General features: G+C 40.3%; 1 protein-coding gene across 1 annotated transcript in view; it reads left to right on the top strand.

Annotated features, from left to right (window-relative positions):
- otog (otogelin) overlaps positions 1-25,787 on the top strand; it is a 91,091-nt gene that overhangs the window by 48,646 nt on the left and 16,658 nt on the right. Inside the window, 27 exon segments of the mRNA XM_036135702.1 lie at positions 78-216; positions 1,015-1,149; positions 1,226-1,372; positions 3,702-3,821; positions 4,101-4,217; positions 7,313-7,469; positions 9,379-9,405; positions 9,907-10,083; positions 12,120-12,398; positions 13,207-13,324; positions 14,627-14,706; positions 16,200-18,294; positions 18,296-18,629; positions 18,942-19,119; positions 19,203-19,354; positions 19,436-19,525; positions 19,628-19,814; positions 20,639-20,859; positions 21,016-21,154; positions 21,424-21,612; positions 22,240-22,449; positions 22,543-22,647; positions 23,309-23,413; positions 23,495-23,596; positions 24,802-24,900; positions 24,962-25,038; positions 25,206-25,281. Coding sequence (XP_035991595.1) covers positions 78-216; positions 1,015-1,149; positions 1,226-1,372; positions 3,702-3,821; positions 4,101-4,217; positions 7,313-7,469; positions 9,379-9,405; positions 9,907-10,083; positions 12,120-12,398; positions 13,207-13,324; positions 14,627-14,706; positions 16,200-18,294; positions 18,296-18,629; positions 18,942-19,119; positions 19,203-19,354; positions 19,436-19,525; positions 19,628-19,814; positions 20,639-20,859; positions 21,016-21,154; positions 21,424-21,612; positions 22,240-22,449; positions 22,543-22,647; positions 23,309-23,413; positions 23,495-23,596; positions 24,802-24,900; positions 24,962-25,038; positions 25,206-25,281 — 5,855 coding nt within the window.

Below are 25,787 nucleotides of genomic sequence, written 5' to 3'. Positions count from 1 at the left end.
TAGATGTGAAAAGCAGTTCCTGCACTAAGTGGGAACCGGTTGATGTAAAACCCACTAAAGCTTCTCTTTCCTCGTAGTGTTTGCCAACACGGGACGTTCCAGTGCGTGTTTCGTCCTTGTCCGTCTATGTGCACGACTTACGGTGATCGCCACTACAGGACGTTTGATGGACTGCTGTTTGACTACGCCGGCACCTGCAAAGTTTATCTAGTTAAGGTAGGATGACCAAACATCCTCTCTTGCCTGGACATGACCCCATTTTACCTTCTATACATGGCACCTGGGGGGGTTCTCTGTTTAAAATGTCTGGAGTGGTGTGGACAGGCATTTTGAAATGAGAAAGCTTCCTGGATGGGAAACGAAACGTCTTCAGCTTCAGAACAGAAGTCCAGTTGCTTTATTTTTAATCTTCACCTACACAGTTAAAGCATATATTTAAAGCAGTTTAGGCCCTTTCATGAAGGTGTATTTTAAAGTGTGGCTCCTGTGTGTTTCAAATATTCCTCAGCTTAAACACACTTGATTTAAATTATTGGATCATTACGCTGCTCCTGCAAGAACCTGTTAGAGAATTTGGTGGAAATTTATACTTTCCAAAAAAAATTAAAAAACAAAGCAACTGGACTTCGCTCCACATTACTCCAGACTTTTTGAATTGAGAAAGCTTCCAGGAGAGGAAGCAAAACGTCTTCAACTACGGAAAACAAGTCCGGTTGCTTTGTTTTTTCATTTTTTTTGGAATGACCATGACCTGGATGACTGAGAATCTTCACCAGCATAGTGGAAATTTATAACTATTTTAATCAGGTCTTTCTAGCAGTAACGACACTTGGTAGACTTGGTAGAGGACAAGCATGACTAGGATGGATGGTCGGTCTGGGGACAATATTACAAATAAATCTTTTCAAACTTAAATATTCTGGCCTTACACTGGGGTCAGACAACTTATTTCTGCCAAATTTCTTAGCTGTTTAGATCTGTGCAGTAACTAAGAGTGTGTCCTCTCATACACAGAGCAGCGCTGACGTGATGCTGAATGTTTTGGCTGAGAACGTTGACTGCTTTGACAGTGGAATCATCTGCAGGAAGTCACTTCTGATCAACATCGGGGGATCTTTCATATCTTTTGACGATGATTCTGGGACGCCAGTAAGCTCCATCTTAACAGTGTTTCATATGTTTGTTGTAAGATCGAGAAGGTAACAGGACTCTTCATCCCATGCAGAATCCGTCTAGTGTGATGGACATTAAGCAGCAGGTGTTCATCTGGCCAGCTGGATATTTCACAATAATACACTTCCCAGAAGAAGACGTGACGATCCTTTGGGACCGCAAGACCACAGTTCACATCCAGGTTGGACCCCGCTGGCAGGTAGGACTCCATTTTCACTCTTCAAATCTTCAGAAAAAAAAAACATCTTAGTTCTTGTTCGTATTCCTGAGATCTGACCAATTTAATGAAGCTTCTATAGCAATTTTAACAATTTGCTATAGACCCAAACCCTAAGGTTTTTATCCCCAAAAATCTGCCAGAAAGAAAATGTTCTTTCTTGTACTCTTGTTGACATGACACCAACTGTGCAGAAGTTTGCCCTACGCAGATCTAACCTCTGACAAACAAAGACCTTGTTAATGGCGGTGATAGTGAAGCTCACAGCGTTACCTGCCATCATTAAGAAAAATAAATGGGGAATTTTTTATCAAACTAGTTTTAATAAACATCATTATAGGTTTATTACTGCAGAGTTACTGCAGACTACAGTAGATGTTTTCATGCTGCCATCGAGCTATGCAAGCATGGCAGGAATACAACAAAATGCTGCATTAGGATTGCAGTGTTTACATTGCACTACCCATTAAAAGCTCTGTGCAAAATCGGAGTCCCGTCAGAGCAAAGATTCAGCTTATGCAACAAGAGGTCGCTATATATATATATATATATATATATATATATATATATATATATATATATATATATATATATATATATAGGTATATATATAGATATATATGTATATATATATACTATATATATATATATATATATATATATATATATATGTATATATAATATCTGTATGTGTATATATATATATGTATAGATATATATGTATGTGTATATATATATAATATATAATCTACTATATATCTATATTCTAATTATATTATATATATATATATATATATATATACTATACTATATAGTGTGTGTGTATACATATATATGTATGTGTGTGTATGTGTGTGTGTATATGCTTGGGAAAGGAATAAATATTCCACCTTCCAAACGTATATTGCATGTCTGAAATGCATTTTGCCCAGTGACAACGTTTAACCATTTTTACTAATGTTTTTTCATGAAATCCCTGTGATGGTAATGTGTTTGCAATGCAGAATTCCAACAATGTTGTCAGAGTAAAAGGTCTCTGCAGCTTCCGCAGATAAGAGGCATTTTACTTTGGGATAAATTCAACCCATGTCATCTCAATACTCTTTACACAGGAGAGGAGCCTGATAGCTAAAGGATCTGCCTCCCATTCTACTTTTAGAGACTCTAGGAACCACCAGCAGACCTGCAGTCTGAGAGCGAAGTGCTCTGTTAGGAACATACGGGGTAATCAGAGCTCTGATATACGATAAAGCTTGATTATTAAGGGCTTTATATGTTAGAATTTAACAGGAAGCCAATGAAGGGAAGCTAAAATAGGCGAAATATGATCCCTCTTGTTGATTTTCATCAGAACTCTTGCTGCAGCATTTTGGATCAGCTGAAGACTTTGAACTGCATTTTGTGGACTTCCTGATAGTAAAGAATTACAATAGTCCAGCCTTGAAGTAACAAATGCATGGATTAATTTTTCAACATTAGTCCTGGACAGAATATTTCTAATTTTCTAAATTTAAATTACTGATTGGTGAGTTGCTGATGAGCCTCCAGGATTGACTGACGGGTATCTCACATCAATTGGCTCATCGTCAGTGAGCTCAGTGCTGCCACTGGTGGTCAGACACTGTACTCCAAGATGGCACATGAAGGTAATAAAGTATTGTGTACTTGACTGTCACGTTCTGTACGGAGGCTTTAAAGGTTTTATATCAAAAGCCAATCAGATTCAATCACTGTCACATTTTGGCTAAATTTGGCATTTTGGACTTCCTAATTTTGTAAAGTATAATCCTAAATTTAATGGTGTTTAAATGGATATGCACCTACACCATTAAGCAATTGCATACAGAGATTGCAGGGCAATTGCAAATCCACTAGAGCGGCTTCCGATGGAAATTGTAAGGTATTCCTTCGCAGAACTACTTTTGCTCAAATAACTTTGTCTGTGAGAGGATCTGCAGTTTGGAACTCCCTGTTGATTTAAAGTCCGTAACCAGTTTTAATATGTTAAAAAAACAAACAAAACTCTGGTTATGTTAAAAACAGAACTGTACCCATTTTTTTATGTTTTTATGTTTCACTGTTTGTTTGTAGATGTTGTCAATATTATGCTGTGCTGTTTTAAATGACTATCACTTTAATTTTACTTTTTAAAAGCCGATAGGGAGTGCTGCAAATTAGCTGTTGCTATTGCACTATGACGCAAACATGGGACTGCTGTTTTGTTCAGTCTATGTCGATGTGTGTCTGTCCCTACCAAATAAATTTAATAATAAAAAAAGAAAAGAATATTACGACATTGTTATATTTTCAGGGGAAACTCAGCGGCCTGTGTGGGAACTTTGACCTGAAGACGGTCAACGAGATGCGGACGCCCGATAACATCGACTCTCCAACGGCGCAGGAGTTTGGAAACAGCTGGACAGCAACAGAGGTGAGCGCAGCATCCTCTAAATAATTTGCATTTCAAATTGAGTCAGTCTAGAGAAAGAGAAAGCTCAGAGTCATTTCATCACTTTCAGTTAACATATATTATCAATTGTTATTTTTTTCTTATTTAATCTTTATTCATACAGCTAAATTTACTTGGGACTAGAAGTTTAATTTTTCAAGAGCACACTGTTTTAATTTGAGAAGACATAAGTTTTATATTTCGTTATGATAAATCTTACGATAAGACTGAATGTCCACTTTTGTGTGTTTGTGTCTTCAGTGTGTGAACAGTCCAGACATCAGACACCCCTGCAGCCTCAGTCCGCTCAGAGAGCCCTTTGCAAAGCGCCAGTGTGCCGTCCTGCTCAGCGAGGTCTTTCAGACCTGCCACCCAGTGGTGAGGAGTGGTGCAACCACAGCCCTCTTTTTGTCAGATTAAACAGCATACAGATGTTATTTCAGCCAATCAGTTCAGAAAGTGAAACTTACATAACATGTAGATTCACTCACAGAGCGGTACAGATCGTTTCAGATGTTTATTTCCTTTTAAAGGCATACTATGCAACATTTTTCAGTTAATTAATGTGTTCCATACCGTTTTGGATGATTAAATGAGTCATTTCAGGTCGAACAAAGGTTTTCTCTGCCGCCCTGGGGGTCTGTGGGGGAAATACCGCACTTGCAATTGCAAGAGCTCACGGCCAGCACCCACAAAAGTCTTGCTTTACGGCGAGAACTCCATGTGTTTTTGCCCTGCCATTCACTATATGCACGCGCGAAAGCAACAACAAAGAACCGCGTGTTAACGTCAAATAAACATGCAAGCATATCGAGTTTTATTATTATTATTATTATTATTATTATTATTTATTTATTTATTTTATGTTGGCGAGACGCCACCGCGGCGGCCGCGGCGAGGCGGCGGCGGCCGCGGCTTGGCGAGGCGGCGGCGGCCGCGGCTTGGCGAGGCGGTGGCGGCAGCGTCTCGCCAACATAAAAAAAAAAAAAAAATAAATAAAAATAATAATAATAATAACAATAATAATAATAATAATAATAATAATAATAATAATAATAAAACTGGCGAGGCGGCGGCGGCTGCGGCTTGGCGAGGCGGCGGCCGCGGCTTGGCGAGGCGGCGGCCGCGGCTTGGCGAGGCGGCGGCCGCGGCTTGGCGAGGCGGTGGCGGTATCGTCTCACCAACATAAAAAAAAATAAAAATAATAATAATAATAATAATAAAACTGGCGAGGCGAGGCGGCCAATAGCGCTGCGGGAAACCCTGATGTTCATACTTTCACTGTGTTAGTCATTGTTTGTACTGCCGTTTTTTCCACTTTTCGTCGCGTTCGCCTGTCTGCTAAGCTCAAAACAACCGCGCCTGGCTTGACGGAGAAACCAGAACAGCTGAGCATCTTTACGACAGTGCACTTTTACTTTCGCCCTCTGGGGGGAGCCTCGCTGGAAAATCAACCCCGGTTGCATAGTATACCTTTAAACTAATGATTGTTGTTTATTCCCAATGAAAATCAAAATTTCAGTTTCTTCGATAAGAGTATTGCATAAAACCAATAAAAAAAGAGTTTTAATACAGAAATGTTATACTACAGCTGGCCTACACAAACATGGGGATGCCTACTGACACTTGTCCAGGTAAACTATGAATGGTAACTCCTAAGAACAGTCTGGCTGCTCAAACAGCGCTGCATGCAAGCACATTGTTGGAAAGTTAAGCGGAAGGAAAAACTGTTGTATAAAAAGGTGCTCAAGCGACAGCGGGACCTACAGCGTTGAAATGAATGCGAAGCAAAGTCCATGGACTGTTGTTAGATTAAATTCTCCAGCAATCATCACACCTGTATCCAGGATGTGGGCTACAACTGTTGCATTCCTTGAATTTAAGCTATTTCATACCATATCCTCTGTTGGTGCCAGTCCACTGGTTTTTCTGAGGTCCACAGTCAACGCAGCCATCTACCAGGAAATCTTAGAGCATTTTATGGTTCCTTCTGCTGACAACCTTGATGGAGATGCAGGTTTAATTTTTGAGCAGGATGTGTCACCTGCCAACACTGGAAATGCTATTGCTCTGTTTGATTGGTCATTAAACTGGCCCGACCTGAACCTCTTTGGAGGATCCATGGGGTATTATCAAGAGGAAGGTGAGATAGACAGACGGAACAGCACAAATGACCTGAAGCTACTATTACAGCAAACTGGGCTCCTTCAACACCCCAGCAGAGCCTGGATTGGTGTCCTAATGAGGCTGCAGTACATACACTTTACAGTCCATTGGCATACATGCCAGTTAGCAGCATTTATGAGGCAACGCCCAAGAGTTAGTTCAGGCAGTCAATATGAATCTTGCTGCTGCTTTAAGTGGGATCCTTCACTCTGCAGATTATATCAAACAAAATCCAGCAATTTGGATGGACTTAATAAAGTGTAAAGCATCTTTCTGTATTCTGCATATCACATGATGCTGCTGCCAGCTTCTCTTCAGCCCCTCATCCACCCAGCGGCCCCCTTTTGGCCTAGCCTGGCCAGCCAGACCGACTTCAGTCTACTCTCTCGTCTGAAACAGATTTGACCAATCAGAGCGCAGGAGGTGGGACTTTACAATGGGCCACTCTCAGTGCCAGATTACCCATAATGTAATGCAGCAGCGCTTTTCTGAAACAGTCAAAATGCAAACAAATATTTTTTTAATAAAGTACATGTTAGTAAACCATGTATCTTCAGATTTTTTTATTTTCTATTTACACAAAAGCAGCAAAAATCGTTCATTGGAGAGTTTGCTTGATGACATGGCATGTTTCACGGACTACAAATTACAAAAACAGAGCTTGTCACTTGGAGTTTTTACGTCACATCCGTAGTTATCTGACTGGTTCTAACCTGTTGATGCTGACCCTGTTAGTCCCGCCTCTGATATTGGGCTCTACCCGCTCCTTTGCTTACCTTTGGCCCACAGTCAGAGACTCTCTTCAAAGTTCCTGACCTGCAGAACACATGTTTAGGATGTAGCGCTCATGACTCAATGACATTTTGAGCAACAAAGTCATGGAGGGATGAGCCAAGACACCAAACTTAATGCTTCAGATGCATTAAAAAATATTTTTGACGTGGTTTTCTGACAAACATAATTTAGTTTTATTTATGAGTTGTAAGTCTTGATCTAAAAAAAAAAACACCTAAAATATATCACTCTGTTTTTAAATAAAAGATAAAAGTTTGATATTTTCGATTGAGTTGCTGAAAAATGTAACCCTTTATAAATGTTCTGATCAGTTAAGAAGCACATGGTAAATGGGGAAGCTAGTATTGCAAGTTATAGTTGAAAGCTCTTCAGAAAGATCTGTTCAAACAGGATGATTTTCCATCAATGCTACAGATTTAAACACTTTGTTTAAAAAATTTTACATTTACATTTAAATATTTAACCACACTTTAATTGTCTCTCCTCAAAATTTGCTATCTGTTTGTTCTCAGGTGGATGTTACCTGGTTCTACATGAACTGCCTCGCTGATACATGCGCCTGCAGCCGTGGGGGCGACTGCGAGTGTTTCTGCACCAGCGTGGCGGCGTACGCCCAGCGCTGCTGTCATGAGGGGATTCCTGTGGACTGGCGCTCACCCTCTCTCTGCCGTAAGGGAGAATCTTTTTTTTTAATCTTTTCTACCTGAAAGATGTCAGGACAGTAATGAAAACTTCAATTACATTTTTTCATTTATATACCTTCAATTCATGATACACGTCATCTCAAGACTCTTTCCAAAGTCAAACTCCATCAGATCCTCCAGGTTGGTGAGAAAGTTTCCTCTCTAAGGAAACCCAGCAGGTTGCATCAAGTCTCTCCAAGCAGCATTCACTCCTCCTGAAAGAGCGTAGAGCCACAGTGGACAGTCGTCTGCATTGTTGATGGCTTTGCAGCAATCCCTCATACTGAGCATGCATGAAGCGACAGTGGAGAGGAAAACTCCCCTTTTAACAGGGAGGAGAACCTCCAGCAGAACCAGAACCAGGCTCAGTGTGAACGCTCATCTGCCTCCACCCACTGGGGCTTAGAGAAGACAGAGCAGAGACACAGAAAGCACAGAAGCTCACATTGGTGTACCTTCAATGAAGAGAAAAACAACAGAGAACAAAAAGTTAAAAGTTGAAATACCAACAAACAATGCAAATTGGAGAGCAGTAGGAGAACTCAGCAGAGTGAGAGAAATAGACCCTGATGTCTTCCATAACTATAGAGGTAGCTCAGGGTAACCTAATCTGCTCTAACTATAAGCTTTGTCAAAAAGGAAGGTTTTAAGTTTAGTCTTAAAAGTAGACAGGGTGTCTGCCTCACGGACCAAAACTGGGAGTTGGTTCCACAGAACAAGTGTGAAAGTCTTGAACCAGCCATAATTTCTTTATCTACTCCTTCCAAGCAACTTGAGCTTTTTACAATTATCTCTTATTGTTCTCTTAAGATGTCTAAAGGTCTTTCAAAGTTTTCTTTGGACTTTGGGTGCTTTTTCACCCAATTAAGTATCTGAAAAATTTAGGACAAATTGTGCATTTGTTCCTTTAATCTGACATTAAATTCCGAGGCATGAAAAAGCAAATAAACAAGGAATGATCCGATGTTTTATAGACACAGAACAGTATAGAATCAACCTTAAATTGAACCTTTAGAGTCCTTGCTACCAACACCCAGCTAAAATCCAGTTCACACAGATAACAACAGTCCCCTTTCCCATTCCAGGGATTTTCAGCAATAATCCGGGATTCTGAAAGCCCTCTGTGGATTTTGATACATGATAATGTATTTTACCATGATAATTTTGATTTCCCAGGTCTACACTTTCCTGGACAAATGGTCTGTAGGTAGGACTTTCAGATTGCCTTGGGATTGATGAGGGGCGGGGTTTTATGCTGAGTGACAATGATTGGTGGAGCCTTTCTCGCAGTGCTTCCTCTCACCTGACATATTTAAGAACTGCACATTGTTGTTTTTTTTTTTAACTTAATATGAGATTAATTTTTAAGCACAGACCCAAGGACAAAGACATATGCCAGTTGTGTGCTCACTATCATCTTGTTTTGTGAACAAATGATGGGATAAAGGCTTCTTGGTCAGGCTCTTCTGTTTGGCCTTTGGTTTCTTATTGCTGCCACCTGCTGGACTGGAGGTGTAGTGCGGTTTACTTTACAACTTCCCCATTGATCATTTGGCTGGTTAAAATATTTTTTTGCTACTATTAGAGCAGTGGGAACAGAAAGCACACAAATTACCCTGAATTTCTTTAACCCGAATAAATATATCCCATGCATTTAAATCCTAGGACATTTGGTAGAAAAGGGGCTGATGTCGATCCGATTGATACAAGCTCTACTCAAGCAAAATCATACCCTGTTCTTGAAACCTTAATTTATAGTCTTTCGATATTCACTAAATTAAAGGAATCTTCAATAAAATTTTGTATACCTGTTCAGAAAAATAACACGTTATACTATTGTTGTAATACGTTTTTAACAGTCCGCTCATTCATAATTCTCCTGTTTATTTCTGCAGCGTATGATTGTGAATTCTACAATAAAGGTAAGAAAAACCGCTTCTTTATGCTGACTTTACGTTTAACAGTTTGGGATTTTGAACAATGTTTCCTTTTCCCACAAAACTATAATTCCCGTGATAAAACAGAAACCTGCCTTCTCTTGTAATTAACAGCTTTTATTCACTTTGTACAGCTGATACATAATGTTAACTGAGCTGCTGTCCTAGCTGCTGATAAGGAGTTTTTTTGATGAAATGTTGGTAATTTAACTGGGGGAAGTTACTTTTGAACACCAAAGACTCAACATCCGGAATAAAGTGCCACATTTAAACTGATTCTGAAGAAGAAAAAAATTTAACTGTAAATATGTAAAAATTTAACTGTAAATATGTAAAAAGTAATTTATATTTAAAACTTGCTCATTTAAGTGGGGTTCCTTTGTCTGCCAACGGACGGAAAAAGATGACAAGAAAAATTTAAAATGTGAATAAAATTTGGAACAGGTTGGATTTGCTGTAAAAAAAAAATCTTCCTCCTTTCTGCAGTTCTGGGTAAAGGTCCATTCAGGCTCTTCACCTTCAGGGATCAGACCACTCTGGTGTCAGCCAGCGGATCCAGTGGCTTTGTGTTCCTGCAGCGGGTCAACAGCAGCGCCGATGCTGCTCCTGGGATCTTCTCAGAGTTCATGATGACACCGGGCCTCAGCAGAGCTCGGCCACACGGTGAGCTCATGTTTATTATTTATAGAATTTAAAGAATTTACCATCAAAAATCTGCTCCTCTGTCTCTCAATTTTTTATGAACTCAGACCAAAGTAGATACATTTATCTCCTTTGACTACTACGAAGACATCATAAAGCCATTTAAGTTCTTGAATACGCTGTCTTTCCTGACATTGCCAATATTCACAGCTTCTAATTGAATTAAACATAACTGCTGACTCAGCAGTGTGTCATAGTTTTTATTGAAATGCATAAATATCTACTTGATTTTATTTTAATTCTCAACTTTCTTTTCTGTTGTAATTCATGGCTTATTCTTTAATTGATATTAGGAGCACAATTACCCCTTAATATAAAATTGAGTGTCCTCACCATAATGTCACATTTTAGATAAGAAACATCCAAATACCTGAGATGAAGGAAAATTGTGGATTGTGAATAAAAGTGGCCCAAGAATGGAGCCTTGTGGAACCCCACAAGTTAGATTTATTTAGATTTATAATTGCTAAATGATAGAACAGTCCCTGTCTGTTCTATCATTTAGCAATGATTTACGATCTGAAGCAATCTACAGCACTACCGTAAAGTCTTTTCCTGCACATGAATCATTATACAGTAGTATAACTAGCCGTGTCAAAACAAGCACTGAGACCCAAGTATAAGATATTTTAAACCTGCACAAATGTTGCACCAGGCGGCCGTGTGATTAAAAGCCTTCCTGTAACACTTCACATTGAAAAGCCTAATTTTGTTCAAAGACTTAATCCGACGGGTCTTAACCGGTTTTTAGTTATACTTGAATCAGATTCTGTGTTCAACTATTTTGTGAGTGAAGCCAGCCAGGCGTTGCGCTTGCAGTTTCCTTTTTACTTTAATACAGTTTGGAGGGATTTGAGCTCTCCTGTGAAAACACTGATGAAGGCGCTGGAGCCATTGTGAAAGGGTTCAGAGATCAGATTGGCAAACACTCATATAGCAACTCAAGTACAAGGCCTGACAGCCAGCCAAACCTGGAACAAGCTGATCTCACTTGTAAACACTTCCAAGCAGCTCTGCTTGCTTCTTTTAAGCCCTCTTGATCTCATTTAGTCAGTTTCACATTTAGATTTTTGTTTCTTCAATGTTGATTACCTCAAAATGTTAACTTTCAGCTGCAGATATAACCCCATCTTTAAATTATCTGTAAAATGTCAGTGTTCAGGAAAGGTTAAGGATTTTTTTTAGATCATAGCTTTTCTTTTATTATGGTGAATCACTTGAATTTAAAGAGCATTTTTTAAAGCAGTGTGAGATGCTCTATTACCTCCTGACTATAGTAAACTGTTTAAATTGTTGCTGTATTTTCTGCGCTGCTAGCTGATGTTTTTTTTTTTTTTTACTAGAGCAGGGGTGTCCAAACCTTTCAGCACATGGGCCGAAATTGTCATATCACAAGTGCTTGAGGGCCAAAATAATAATAATAAAAAAATAAATAACTCAAAAAAAATTAACAAATTAGTTTTTAATTTAACAAATTAATTGATTCACTGTAGGAAAGGGATTTGTAAATCAATTTAGATCCAGAAGTTAAAAAAGGGCTTCGCTCACTTGTTGTAATAAAAGATGGTCACCCAGTTTGCAAATAACTCTTGATTTTATTGATAAAAAGCCAAATTCCTTTAGCTCTAGCTGTATAAGAATATGATTTGAGTCAGTAATCATTTGAAAACATCTGTTGTATTTAGCCAATTTTAATAAATTTAAAACAGACATTAATGCACAAAAGTCTACATTTGAGTAAAGGTCATCGGATAGTCTTATTTACTATGAAATTAAAGAGGATTTAAAGAGTGTGGTTATTAAAAGACAAATACCCTGTATGATTGTATCTTGTCTGTAATAATTTTGTCCTAATCCACCTAAAGGTCGCTCTGTTTTCCTTCCGCTTGCTTTTGTAAATGAAAGGTGGTGTCTAAGATAATTAAAAGATAATTAAAAGCTCAGGCGTGTGTTTTAGCTTCTTGTTTAATGAAATAAATAATTCTTTCTATCCGCAGATGCATCGCGTGTTTCCTTTGAAGCAGCCGGCAGACCAAACTACTTCCTGCACGCGAGTCCCAGCGGCCAAGTGAGGCTGGCCAAGTGGGAGGATAGTGATGCATTCTGGGATGAAGCGACCTTCATCCTCCACAGGAACACCTGGGTCTCGGGCTACGACTCGCTTGAGTCGCACGCAAAACCCGGCTTCTTCCTGCACGCCACGCTGCCCCGCCTCCACCTGCTCAAATTCAGACACACCTACAGTTTCCGCAAAGCCTCGCTGTTCAGACTGACAGGTCAGCGTCACAGGACGTCCTTCAGAGTCTCACCCTGAATCACTAAAGTTGCTGCACCCACTCATTTTTACCCAATGTATTCTCCATATGTGTCTCTATACGAAAGCAAAATGCTATAAATCTAGCTGAATTTCAGCGTGTGTTAAAAACTACAGCTTAATTTGAATTAGCAGTTGCTTTCTGACAATTTAAACAGAAATCTTCCCCAAAAACTTGCAGCAAACCACAGGGATGTCTGGCTTTTTAGACATTTAGATTTTTATTATTTGAAGTAATTGAACTCAGTAGCAGCTGGAATATTCTATAGTCAGGTTTATGATCTGATTATAAAACAATAACGACCGCACTAGATGTACCGTTTTGACTAATTATTTGTAGAATAATTCGAATTTTTGATAAACCATATTATTCTGAAACACTTTCTTTAATGCTAATTTAACAGTCAATATCCTGCCCTAGATCAAATATAAGGTGATGTTATATGAAATATTAGAGTGAAAGCTGCAAATATTTACTGATCGTTTTTATAGTTATTGGCAACTGAAGCGTTAGCTTGAAATCAATGAAAATACAGTTGTCTGATTAGCTAAAATCCAAGTTTGTTGGACTTTTAGGTAGTTACAAATTTAAATAAGGGAATTTTCCAGATCTCAGATCAGTTTTTATGTATGGATAAGAAGTTAACTTGGGAGTAGAGAGAGTGGTGGCTTGATACACATCTTGATTTGGTCTACAGACAGTGGTCAAGCTTATTGCTTCTTTAGTGACAATCCGAAGGTTAAAATGTTTTTTTTGTTTTTTGGGTCAGGCTCCAGACCAGACACCCCACCAAGCCCTCGGTGTATGTGGCGGTACGACTCCTGCATCAGCCCCTGCTTCAAGACCTGCAGCGACCCGTCCGCTGAGTCCTGTGTCACCATCCCGCAGTGAGACCTTTGATCTTTACTGACTTTTAATGAGCCGTGTTCATAAAATTATATTAACTGGAGACTCTGCTCCAGGTTTTTAAGTTATAATCAGACTGAAACTCTGATCCTGTCGTTCTCACCACATTCAGTTTTATGGTTTTGCTAATCAGGACAAATTGAGAAAAACTAACATGAAGAAAAATTAAGTCCTTATCATCAATTGTATAAAAAAACGCAAGTGTTTCCACACTGTTGTTGTTAAAGTGGTGGGTAGACAACCTAAGAGCGCCCCATAAACAAGGAACATGTAAAACCACCTTTAGCTGACCTCCACTGCATTTGAGGTGAAATCAGGTCTGGACTTTGATTGGGCCATTGGTTCTTTGGTTTGCTGCTGTATCATTGTGTTGATGACCTAATTTAGGTTAAGCTTCAGCAAATGAACTCAATTTTATTTTTGCATACAGAGGTTCATGGTCAACTCAATTACTGCATGTTACCCATTTCCTGTGGCTTGGAAATAAGCCCAAATTATCAGCCCTCCAAGGCCATGCTAGACGGAGAGTTTTGGTGTTACGCTGTGTTACGTTTTCCCCAAACATCTCATCCCATTGGACATTGTTCCGGAAGTCCTGCCTAAAATGCTTTCCGCTTGTATATAATCTTTCTTTCTGCAGAATGATGAACTTTTTGAAACTGGCTTTATGAGCCTTTCCTGATTGACGGGCAGCAGGAGTTGTTCAACGTTTTGCTCCAAAGTGGACAAACACCTGCCTTTAGTGTTTGTCATCTGTAAATTCCTGTTTACATTGACAATTATCACATAATTTATTACCTAAATCCTCTTTTAAGAAAGAACTAAAGGCATTTTCATTTAGACGGGTCTTTGTTTGATGTGTATTGTGTATTAATTGCTTTGCCTTAGTGAAGCACTTTGTGATGTTTATGTATATCTGGGAAAGGAGCTAAAGAAATACAATTTTACTTTAATTTTAACCACCTGGCTTGAGCCTGTGCGTTAGCGTCAAGGATGTACCTAGTTTTCCATATAGCTTTTTCTTTGTTAAAATGTTAATAACAGATGTGACATATTTTACTGTGCTGTAGATTAATGTTTAGAGTGATAAAGAATAAGCTACATTCATATCTTTCTCCATGTCTAAAGTAAAACAGGATCACTGCAGACTTTTATTGATGTTTCACAGTTTTATTTACAAGAGGAAATCTGTGGTTTACTGCGAGTTGTTTAGCTTTGGCGTTGGAGCAGACATGTTGAGGTTTTCCTGTTAAAAAATCGTCTTCGGATCTTCTCCTGTACAGAGTGGAGGGCTGCCTTCCTGTCTGCCCCCCAAACATGGTCCTGGATGAAGTCACCCGTCGATGTGTCCATGCTGAGGACTGTAAGTAGCTTGAAATCTGCTTTACTGGCATTCAGTTTGTTGAATAATAATAGCCGTTTAATAAATGTTGCAAAGTTAAAGAATCTACTTATATATGGTCCTGTTTTGTGACAGAACAACAGCACAACCAGAAACCCGTCAGATAACTTTTATATGTACTATGTTCTTCTGCTCTGCTATAAATAAGGGATGCCGATATTTTATGCAGATGAAATCAAGATGTAGAAAAAAACGTTTTCAATTTTACAGGTTAAAAACAATAGCATTTTGTACATTAGCTAATTAAGAGAAAATCTGATTTTTCCAGCTGATTTTATTATTGCAACTAATTTCACCAATATTTATACATGAGGTCTAATTTTAACAGCCTACTTAGAAATGCTTTAGATTTATTTTCAATATATTGACATAATATTTTCTTCCCTTATTAAAGGCTGAGATATTTTCTCCACTTTCTCCTATTTAACTACTGTTGGTTTGTTTTTCAGTCAACACAGTCAGCAGTGTGATGAAATCACTAAATATTAATAAATAAACTCAATTATTAAAGTTTATAGAGGGTGATTTTTCCAGAAATGTAGGTTATAAATGCCTTTATTCCTTTTTTGAATTACTGCCCCCGGAACTCAAAGCTGGAAAAGTACTTAAATATTAAGAACTTAAATATTTTTTAAGCCAATGAACATTTTTTTTGGTTTTGATTCAAAAGTTATATAACTTTTAAATTAAGAAGAAAAATGCTGTGAAAAATGCTGAATAAATGTAACTAAGTAACATGAGGTTTCAGGTTGACAAAATCTTAAATGAATTAATAGATAAGAGATATTGGTCTCTTTATTACATTTTTATAGCCTTTCTACATATTCCTGCTTTATGTACAAACATAAAGGTTAAACGACACAACTATTGTTGCTTTATAAAATAAGTCACCTTCAGCAGCAAAATTGTATTATTTTGCAGCAGTCTCTTAGTATTTAGTATTTATTTCATTAAAAAAGGTTCCCTGAAACACTGAGTCTGTCCGATCAGCAGGCTGCTCTTTCATTTATCTTCTATCCATTTTCTTCATCACCTTGTGAGCGAGTTCCATCAGTAACTCTTGTAGGTTTGGCTTACAGACCCTCTAGTGTTTAATTCTTTAATCATGTTTTATTTTGTGAGCTAAAATGAAGGATTTTCAGATTTGGAAATGGTCACAAGGTTCACTGAAGATATTCAAGAATGACAAACTTTTTATTTGTCACTGCGTGTTACCGCAGCGACATTTCTCTTTGGCTACTCCAGTTCACATTACACATTATGAAGGCAAAAAAACTGACAAACAAACATGCAATGAACAAGTGTTAAATTTTTTTTTAGCATTCAGGAAAGTCACAGATAAGATTTTCCTGCATTAGAACAGTTTTTAGTAAAATTATACTTTTAGATGCTTATGTTTGTTTCTAATTATTGCATTCATTGCCTCTCTAACACTTGTTTTCATGTAATTTCAGGTATTAGGGTCCCAGATTCTGTGCCACCTCCCTCGCCGTCCACTGCGGCTGAAACTTCTGAAACCACCACATCATCCACACCCCCACACACACATCACACAGTAAAGGCTCCCACCAGCAAATACCCCATCCCATCCCAAGCACCACCTGGTCCTGAAGAGCTGACCCGGCCTGAGACCCTAACTCCGTCTGCGGCTCCTGAAGATGTCAGAACTCCTTCTGGGCCAACAGTGCCCTCTGCAGACAGGCCAGAGGTGGTGGAGCCGCCGTCCACAACCAGGGTAACTGAGACTCCACCCACAACTTTAACCGCTGCAACAAGATGGACAACCAAGCCGATGAGCACAACCGGTGCTTCATCCAGCCCCACCACATCCAGGACAACCAGAGCTCCTTTTGACACCTCCTCCACCAAACCGCCTGACTCCCAGGCCTCGGCACTCACCACCACAGCTGCAACCACCACTGCAGCCCAAACTGCAACTTCTGCTGAAAGACCGACCACGATCGGCACTTCCACTGTTACACATCCACACAAAGACGCAGCAGAAGCCACGAGTTCAGCAATTACTCGGACAACAACGACTTTAAGTCCAGTTTCCCCTTCACTCTCAGAAACGTCTGTGGATACGGGCAGAACCACTGTCCCCAGTACAACCACTGCTCTCCTCGCAGGCACCAGTACAAAGGCTGCACCTGTAGAGGAAATGGAAACAGCACCTTTTATCCAGCCAGAACTGCCAAGCACAAGCTCTACAACAGCCTCTCCTGTTCCCACCTCTCCTCCTGTAGCAACAGGAACTTTATCTTCAACAGCGACTTCAACAAAGACTACACAGCCAATTGGACCAGTTACTCCTTCCACTACAAGTCAAGCAACACAAACTGAAACCACAGAGAGGACTTTGCACATAATCCAAACTGATCATACAACTTCTTCAACTGTTTCTTTGTTATCCACAACCACACTCCATCGTGTTTCCCCCTCTACAGCTTCGCCGTCTGCCTCCACCTCAGCTAGTACAGGGTGGCAAACATCAACCACAATGAAAGTCACCATCCCCGAATCTCCTGCACCCAGAACCCCTGCAGTCTCCACAACAGCTTCACCTCCACCTGCGAAGATGACGGACAGCGGCACTCATTCTGGGCACACGTCAATAGCTTATTCTGAGAGGACATCCTGGTCCACCGGTGTCCCAGTGACGGGGAAAACCACCACCAGCAAGCTAACCTCAAGACCCCTTGTGGTTCCAGAAACATACACAATGTCCACAAATGTTCTGCTCACCACAACACCTTCTAGTTTACCACAATCTCCAACAACAGAGACCACTACTCATCCTCCATACCCTGAGCGAACCTCTGAGCCTTGGCATCCCCTTCACTGGGAGACCACTTCCACCTCCACTGCTACCTACAGACCCCCGATGGAGACAACATCTGGGGTGGCCTCTGAATCTGCTGCCATGTCTACTAAAACCCTTGAAGCTCCTGATCTGCCAGTAACATCTAGGACAACTTCCACCTCTGGAGCTACTACTACCACCACAACAGGAACAACAACTCCAGAAAGTGGAGCCACAACCAGCAGGAAGCTGATTACACCCCCAGCTCCACGTCTCCCTGGCTCTGCTGAGACCCTCCTCACCACGAGCCCAGTAGGAGCTTTACCCTCTAGTGTGCACACCACTGTTAAACCTGTCGTTATTGTGCCGATTACAGAAACTTCCCAACCAGCAGTGAGCAGAGTGTCAACTACAACAACAACCACATCGTCTCCGTCTTTGTCTTCGCTCCAAACGACAACCTCTGCAACAGCTCCAGCCGTATCTACCAGCCTGGACAAGGTCACAACCAGACTGGTGTCCTCTTCAAGAGCTACACCCACCATTGTGAGGACATCCACCTTTCACAGCAACACCCAGAGTTCCTGGGACTACAGGAATTACTCCCAGGATCACGTCGACCTCAATCAGGCCAGTCACAAGGGTCCCCATCGCAACGAGGCCCACCAGGTCAACCACTGTCAGCTTAACGGCTGTTTATGCTGCTACCACGTCTACGATTGTTGCATCATCAGAAAGCAGGACTGATCATGTTAGTGCATCAGCAGCGAGTCCCCGTTTGACAACCCTAACAGCTCCAGTGGTGGTCCCTTCACCAGAAACCGCTGCATCAACCACAACCAAACCAGCTGAAATACCACCGTCCCCATCCCAGCGACCTGATTCCTTTGTCTCAACCCAGGATTCCGGTATTCCAGTTCCAACAACAACTCCACAAGGACCCACCACCACCTTCTCAAAGAATTACACAACTCAAGGTTCAACATCACGTTGGAGTTCTCCTCGCCCAGCAGGGGAAACACCGAGCCCGTCAGTTGAGCGGTCAACATCGATGACAGAAACGCCTATAAGGACATGCACTGTAAGTTCAGATCTCTCTCTCTAGCTTAATATGAAGCATCCAGTTCATATTTCAAGCAAAAGGTTACAACTAGATTACAATTTCTAATGAGAATAACACTGTTCGGTTGCCACATGGCTCAGTTGTATACAGACGCTACAATACTTAACACAGTTATCCCCGGCTGGATTCACAGTCCCCAAACATTTGCTGCATGTCTCCCTTTTCTCTCTGCCCATCTTCCTGACCAGCTATTGAAAAATGTCTCTGTTCACTTGTCTTTTCTGTTTGCAAGCATTTCTTGCTCCGGGTTTCATTTTGTCGTTTCTTCAGCCTCCATATGCAGAGATCGTCGACGAATGCACAAAGTACATCTGTGTCAACAAGCAGCTCATCCTCTTCAACAAATCCCAGAGCTGCCCCTTCACAACTGAGCCTCCAAACTGTGGCCTGCTTGGTTTTGCTGTTCTGGTCAATGGAGACAAGTGCTGCCCAAAGTGGGATTGTCCATGTGAGCGAAAAACAGGAATTTCAAAGCTTTTTAAGAGGTCTTCTTCAGAAATCTGTTATTTCATTGTTGTCTGTCTGTCCTAGGTCGTTGCTCAATGTTTCCAGATCTGAATGTGATCACGTTTGATGGGGACAGCTTTGCTGTTTTCAAAGCTGCTTCTTACATTGTTACCCAGCTGCCCAATGAGACCCTTAGTGTCCTGATTCAGGAATGTCCGGCGGACTCTGAGCTACCGGTGAGAGACATCATCTCATAGATCCAGTTCCTTTAAGACACTTATGCCGACTCGTTAACGTTTTTCTCATTCTTTCTGAAGCATATCTGGAATTTCACCAACTTGTGTCTGGTCTCACTCAACATCACGCACAAATCTAACCACGTTGTCATCAACAGACTGCAGAGGAGAGTAAGACACTCATGCTATTGATAGCTCAAACTAAATGTCCTGCATTTGGTAAATATCCTGCACTCTGAATTTTCATCTTTCTGTTTTTTTTTTTTAAATCAGCTCTACGTAAACTCCCGATATGCCAAGCCCCGTTTTAAAAAGTATGGTTTTGAGATCTACGACACGGGCAACATGTACCTGATCCGCAGCCCGGCTGGTCTCAAGGTGCAGTGGTATCACAGCACCGGCATGATGGTGATCGACACTGATGGATCCGGCAGTAAACTTCCTACGATGGGCCTCTGTGGTAAGAAGGATTGCATCGATTGTAAAGCAGCTTTCTGCTTTGGCTCCAAGGAACCATATTTTCACCTGCAATGTTCAACATAGGATGGATCAATAGCTGTCCAAGGCTATCCAAAGGTCTTTCAACGATTTCACAACTGTGCATTGCATAATAAACTCAGGAAGGTGAATGGGTCTGATAGAAAAGACCTATGAGGCCTAAGATAAACTATCTACAGCAAATGAACTATAGCAGACAGTTATTAATCTTTAAGGAAGTCAACAGCTCATTGGGAATCACTTTTGTTGGAGCTCAAGTTCTTTAAAACTGTTATATTTGGTGTTTTTATTAAATTTGCATATTGCCTGGATTAGTTCTTTGTCATTATTTTGAAAACTCAGATTGTGGACATAAAATAATTTAAAAAGCAGCCAATGTAGAAAGAGAAATAATTACTTGAATAAACCCTGGCTTTTAACTGTGCTGTTTTACTTATAAAATAATACATTTTACTTATAAAAAGACTGGTAGAAGACTCAAAATATGAATTTACAAAACATTTCTTGGACTAATAACGGAAGTACTAAGAAGGCTTAATGTAATGTATAAATTTATATATACTCTATAATGGTGAATCAAACAGGATTTATTCCACCTTCATGGTAAAAATGCTAATTTGAATTACTGTCCATTTGGTTCTAATATAGTTTTAAATATGAGAAAAAATATATATATATAAATGGATCTATATGCAGTTTATTGTTTAAGTCTCTAGTATTATGTTAGTTTGTTCTTCTAAGAAATATATTGCCATTATTTATTTATTCGCCCCTCTACTCCCCCAGGATTCTGCGATGGAGACCTGACCAATGACCTGACTCTGCCCAACGGTACCGTCTTGGCCATAGGCACGGACCCGGCTGTGTTTATCGACAGCTGGCAAGTTCCCAACACCACCAGCTACGTCAGCTACAGCCGCCGACGTGATCACAACTGCTCTACCAGTGACTGCTCACGCTGTCTGGCCATGCTGGAGGACAACACCTTCGCCCCTTGTCACACGTTTGTAAGTTTACGCTAAACCCGTCATGAAGTTTATGCGCTTGCTAGGTTATTTTAGAATGCAAATGGACTGGTCTTCTTGAAAACATTTAGACATCAGGACAGGATTATGCACATTTGCCAGATTATTTTAATTTCACGGTTGCTTCCTTGTCTCCAGGTGCCACCCAGCACATTTTGTGAGGTTTGGGTGAAAGACTCAGAGTATGTGAACAACCAGTGTGTGGCTCTGGCTGCTTATGTGGCAACCTGCCATAAATTCAACATCTGCATCGAGTGGAGGAGACCGGATTACTGCCGTAAGGTTCCTCTTTTCATGCCAAACGTTCACAGCATCTATGTAGGATCCAGTAAAATAAGGGAAAAAATGTTAACGTTAATCTAAACGGCTAAATTTCTATTTCTAATTCCTTAAACTGAAAATTGAATGTCTAATTTTGTTTTAAATAGGAGAAATTAAGCAGAGTTATTGTGCTTTTAGGATAAGTGTGAAAAAATAAGTTAGATTTCCCAGTCTCTGCAGTAAATTCCTGGTGACTTTTCATAAAAATAACTTTCTTTCCTGCAGCCTTTGTGTGTCCCAGCACTCTGAGCTATCAGGCCTGCCTACCAGCCTGCACTTCTCAATCCTGCCCAAACCACGACTTTGACTCGGATCCGGACCACTGCTCGGGCCTGACGGAGGGCTGCGTGTGTCCCAGAGGAACCCTGCTCCATCGGCCGTACTCTGCTCTCTGCATCCCCCCTGAGAAGTGTGGTGAGGACCCCGCTTTAGTTACTGCCATTTCATGCTCACACCATTTTAAACATATCAAACTGTAGAACAAAAAAGTGTCCTGGTATGTGTTAAAATGTTCTAAACCATTATAAAAAAGTAACAGAAGATTAAATCAAAGGAAAAGATCAGGTATCTTTATAAATGTTGCACAGTTTGAAAAAGGGAACTAAAAGTAAGTCAAAATGTCTTGAAATGAGTGCATTTGTCCTTGGTTTGAGCGGGCAAGTTTAAATGATCTGCCAATGGAATAAGATTATTGCACTTAAAATAATAACAACTCATCTCTGTTATATTGCTTCAAATGCAGTATATCCAGTTATCTTATTTTAGGGGTCAGAATACTCATCCCATTGGCAGATAACCTTATTTACCTGCTCGAACCAAGGACAAAAACACTAATTTCATGAAAAATGTACTTACTTTTTGTTCCTCTGTTGCAGTGGTATATCTATGTTGAGATAGATGGCTTGAGGTACCAGAGCTTTTATTTTGAGATTAATTAAAATCACCCACTGCTGCGGTTGGCTTTTGTTCGGATTTAGGTTAGTATTAAGTGAATTCTGTATAATTCGGGCCTTTCTGTCTGAGCTACACGTTTGTCTGCAGCCTGCACCGACAGCTCCGGCGTTCCTCGTGCACACGGCGACGTGTGGAAAGCCTCGAAGGACGGCTGCTGCATGTACCGCTGCGACAATGACACCATCGTTCCCGTGGAGTACAACTGCTCCAGCACGCCGGCGCCGGTTTGCCACCGGACGGGTGAGATGATCATCAGCATGTCTGACGACGCCAGCTGCTGTCCCCACAAAGTCTGCGGTGAGGCTACGGAAACGCTTGTTTGGCTTATTTTAATTTGTTTAAGCAGCCTTGAACATTAACGTAATGTGGTGATCTCATGTTGCTCTGCAGTGTGTAACCAGACCCTGTGTGATCATGTCCCCCCTGAGTGTAAATATGGTGAAAAGCTTGTGTCTTACTACAGACCAGACTCCTGCTGCCCCGACTACGTCTGTGGTGAGTTTCCTTTTTACTGATTAAACTCTCCATGCATAGTAGAACTTGAGTTTTACATCATCTTCGTTTACCACTGATGTAAGTTTTATCACATAGGTAGATACTCCAGATGAGTACAGTCATGGTAAAAGAAGAGTACACCCCCTTATCTGTTTTAGAGGCTAAAACTAACCTTAAGGGTAGAAAGACGCATGGATCCCAACACAGCAGCAAAGCTAAAAGAGAGTGGCTGGAAAAGAAACGAGTGAAAATGTTGTAATGGCCTAGTCAAAGTCCACACATATGCTGAATTAAAGGACTGCAGGGGGAGGTGAGATACTAATAAAATCAGTTAAAAGTGCTACTGAAGGTAATTCTTCAAGCTTTTAGGGTGAACTTAGTTTTTCACTGACTGCTTTTCCCTTTTAACATCATCTTTGTTCAATAAAAAATTACAGCTTAAATTATGTTCTATGTTTTGAATTTAGGTAAAAATCGTTCAGAGCCTGGTGCAAAATTTGCTATTTCTATTATGTCCTGATAAAAACCTAGAATTGAAAGTGTAGTTTCTTTTTAACTTGACTGTAGATATATTTTATCACCTATGGACAAAGTAGCACTCTCTACTATTACTTTTGACATCTAGAGCTGTTATTCTGTTTACACTCTTTGTGTTTTCCAGAGTGCGATCCTGACCTTTGTGAGTCTGACATCCCCGCCTGCAGAGAAGACCAGACTCTGATCGCCACCAGAGCCGATGGCAGCTGCTGTCTGGCCCACATCTGCAGTCAGTTCATCACTTTTAATTATTCCATGTCGCCTTCGTTGAATCCTTGTCAGGTGTAACAGTTTGGTTGGTCTCTTCCAGTGTGCTCATCCTGTGTGGAGCCACCTCCTTCCTGCCAGGATGGTGAGGTGCTGAGCGTCGACAGCAACAGCACAGATCGATGCTGCCCCTCCTATCAATGTGGTGAGAGAACACACATAAGCACTTTTCCACAAAAAGTGTTGGGATTTAAATAAGTGAGACTGTTTTTAACCAAGGTAACTGGAATACCGGGCAATATATGTGCTTTCCGTTTCCACTGCTCTGAAAGGCAGCGGAAGATTCATTAAAATCAGCCCAATAATTTTGTCAAGTTGTGAAAAAAGCTGCACTACACCTCCAGGCCAGCGGGAGGCGGTAGCAATAAATTAAAGGCATCAACAACTGTTTCAATGCCTAGCATCCATTGTTGCTCCGTCATGTTTGTTTGATCCTTGAGGAACTCCAGGAATCGTACCGTCATCAAACCGATTAGCTCAGTGACAAATGAAACTGAAATAAACAAAACATAAACTGTTAGACATCATCTGACTGAATTAATAGTGTTTAACTTCCACTCCGTGGTGAAAGCCAGCAGGAATTTGAAAATGATGTGCCAGGAATCAGGCGTTCAATCCAGCTACAGCGAGCCAGGGCTGCTCGGTCAGCTGACAGCTGGCGAGGCGAACTGGCGTTAGCTCATTGGTAACAGATTTTTCTGAAATTGTCCAAGCTCTTTGGCAATTAGGTGATGTCTTAATGAACCAAGGGGATATTTGAGTTTTAAACAGCTACATTGTCACCTAAAACATTGTAAAAGTTTATTTGGTCTAACAGAAAGCTTAATATATTAAACTTTAATCACGGTTATTGCTGCTGTCTTCTGCTATCGTGCCTCTGCTTTTACAATCCACTTCGACCCTAGGATAAGCTGAGTCTTATCCCCAGACCAGGACCTTTTATTTGGGAAAGTGTGTATCCAAGAAATCGAAATTAGTCTGGTAACATTGTATCGAAATGCGCAGAGGGCCTTAAATATCCCTGGTAAAGGCTGAAAGTCCTGCATTGGAAAAGGGGCTACATCCCTTTTAAGTTAACATTTTTCTTTAAATCAGTTTTACATGCAAAATAAACCAAATTAAAGCTGAGGAAAACAAAACCATTAGCATTCAATGTGAATGGCAACAAAATGGGAACCGTACAGTTTACTGAGACAGGCTACAATGTTGAAGTAAAATCACTGCCATGAAAATTGCTACAAAAATATTATTTGAAAAAACAAACCCAACATTTATTTGTCCTTTTGGATACATTAGTAAATAAAGTCCCGCTGCGATTGTCAAACCCTCTGAAAAGTACACTGTGTGCAGTCTGTGAGCCCTACAGGTGTCCTCAGCTGAGTTGTCCTGTGGGGATGTCAGTTGTGTCCGTTTCCAGCCCAAATCTCTGCTGTCCCAACCAAACATGCGGTAAGGTTCCCAACATGCCACCTGCTGCTCTGCAGGTTTAAGATCAGCTTCAGTTTAAAAGATAAGCATGGTAATTCTTCGTGTTTTCTGTTTACAGAGTGCACTTGTCATAAGGTCGCCTCTCCAAAGTGTAGCCTGGTAAGTTCTGCGGTTCAACACCCAGCTTGTGAGAAATAATATTTAGTTATGTTTTCGAACAAAATAGAACTGAGGAAAGGTTTCCTGAGCAGCATAAATCTTAATATAGAGTGGAAAGACTGGATCTAATACATCATAACCTCATCTCGAGTCTGTGCTCTCTTTAGGGAGAAGCTGCACAGCTTGATCGGGCCTTTCTGTCCGACCCACAGAATCAGTGTGCCTGCAAGAGATACACGTGTGGTGAGTTCTCCAGTTCTGCTTATACAAAAAACTGCTGCGTCTGTTGTGCAGCAGAAAAACCCAGACCTACCAATCACTGGTCACCCTGTTCAGTTCAACTATTACTGTTCTATATGCTGCTAATTCAATTAGTAACCTGTTTCTGTTCTCCAATCCAGTTATATCAAAGACTAATAAAAAAAATGGATTAATTTGATTATTATCATGATTTAGTCCAATAAAATGATAAAAGCACATTTGAATTCAATTATTTACAATTAAATTAATTAATATGTATTTGAAACAGTGTATCTGATGTAAGATAGTTAGAATTAAAGTTAGCTAAAATAAAACACAATAAACACCTTTCAAATGTCTTTTAAACCACTGAATTCTGATTTACCACCGCTTTGTTATTGTGATAGATATCAGCTAAACTTAATACAAGCAAATACAGCTCTGGTAAATTAAATTAATTAAAAAATAGTTTTATCAGATTATTCTTAATATTTTTTTCATACAATTAG

This window comes from Fundulus heteroclitus, chromosome 4, assembly GCF_011125445.2.
Source record: "Fundulus heteroclitus isolate FHET01 chromosome 4, MU-UCD_Fhet_4.1, whole genome shotgun sequence".
Classification (NCBI taxonomy): domain Eukaryota; kingdom Metazoa; phylum Chordata; class Actinopteri; order Cyprinodontiformes; family Fundulidae; genus Fundulus; species Fundulus heteroclitus.
The sequence above is the reverse complement of the archived record's forward strand: the minus strand, read 5'-3'. Positions and strand labels throughout refer to the sequence as shown.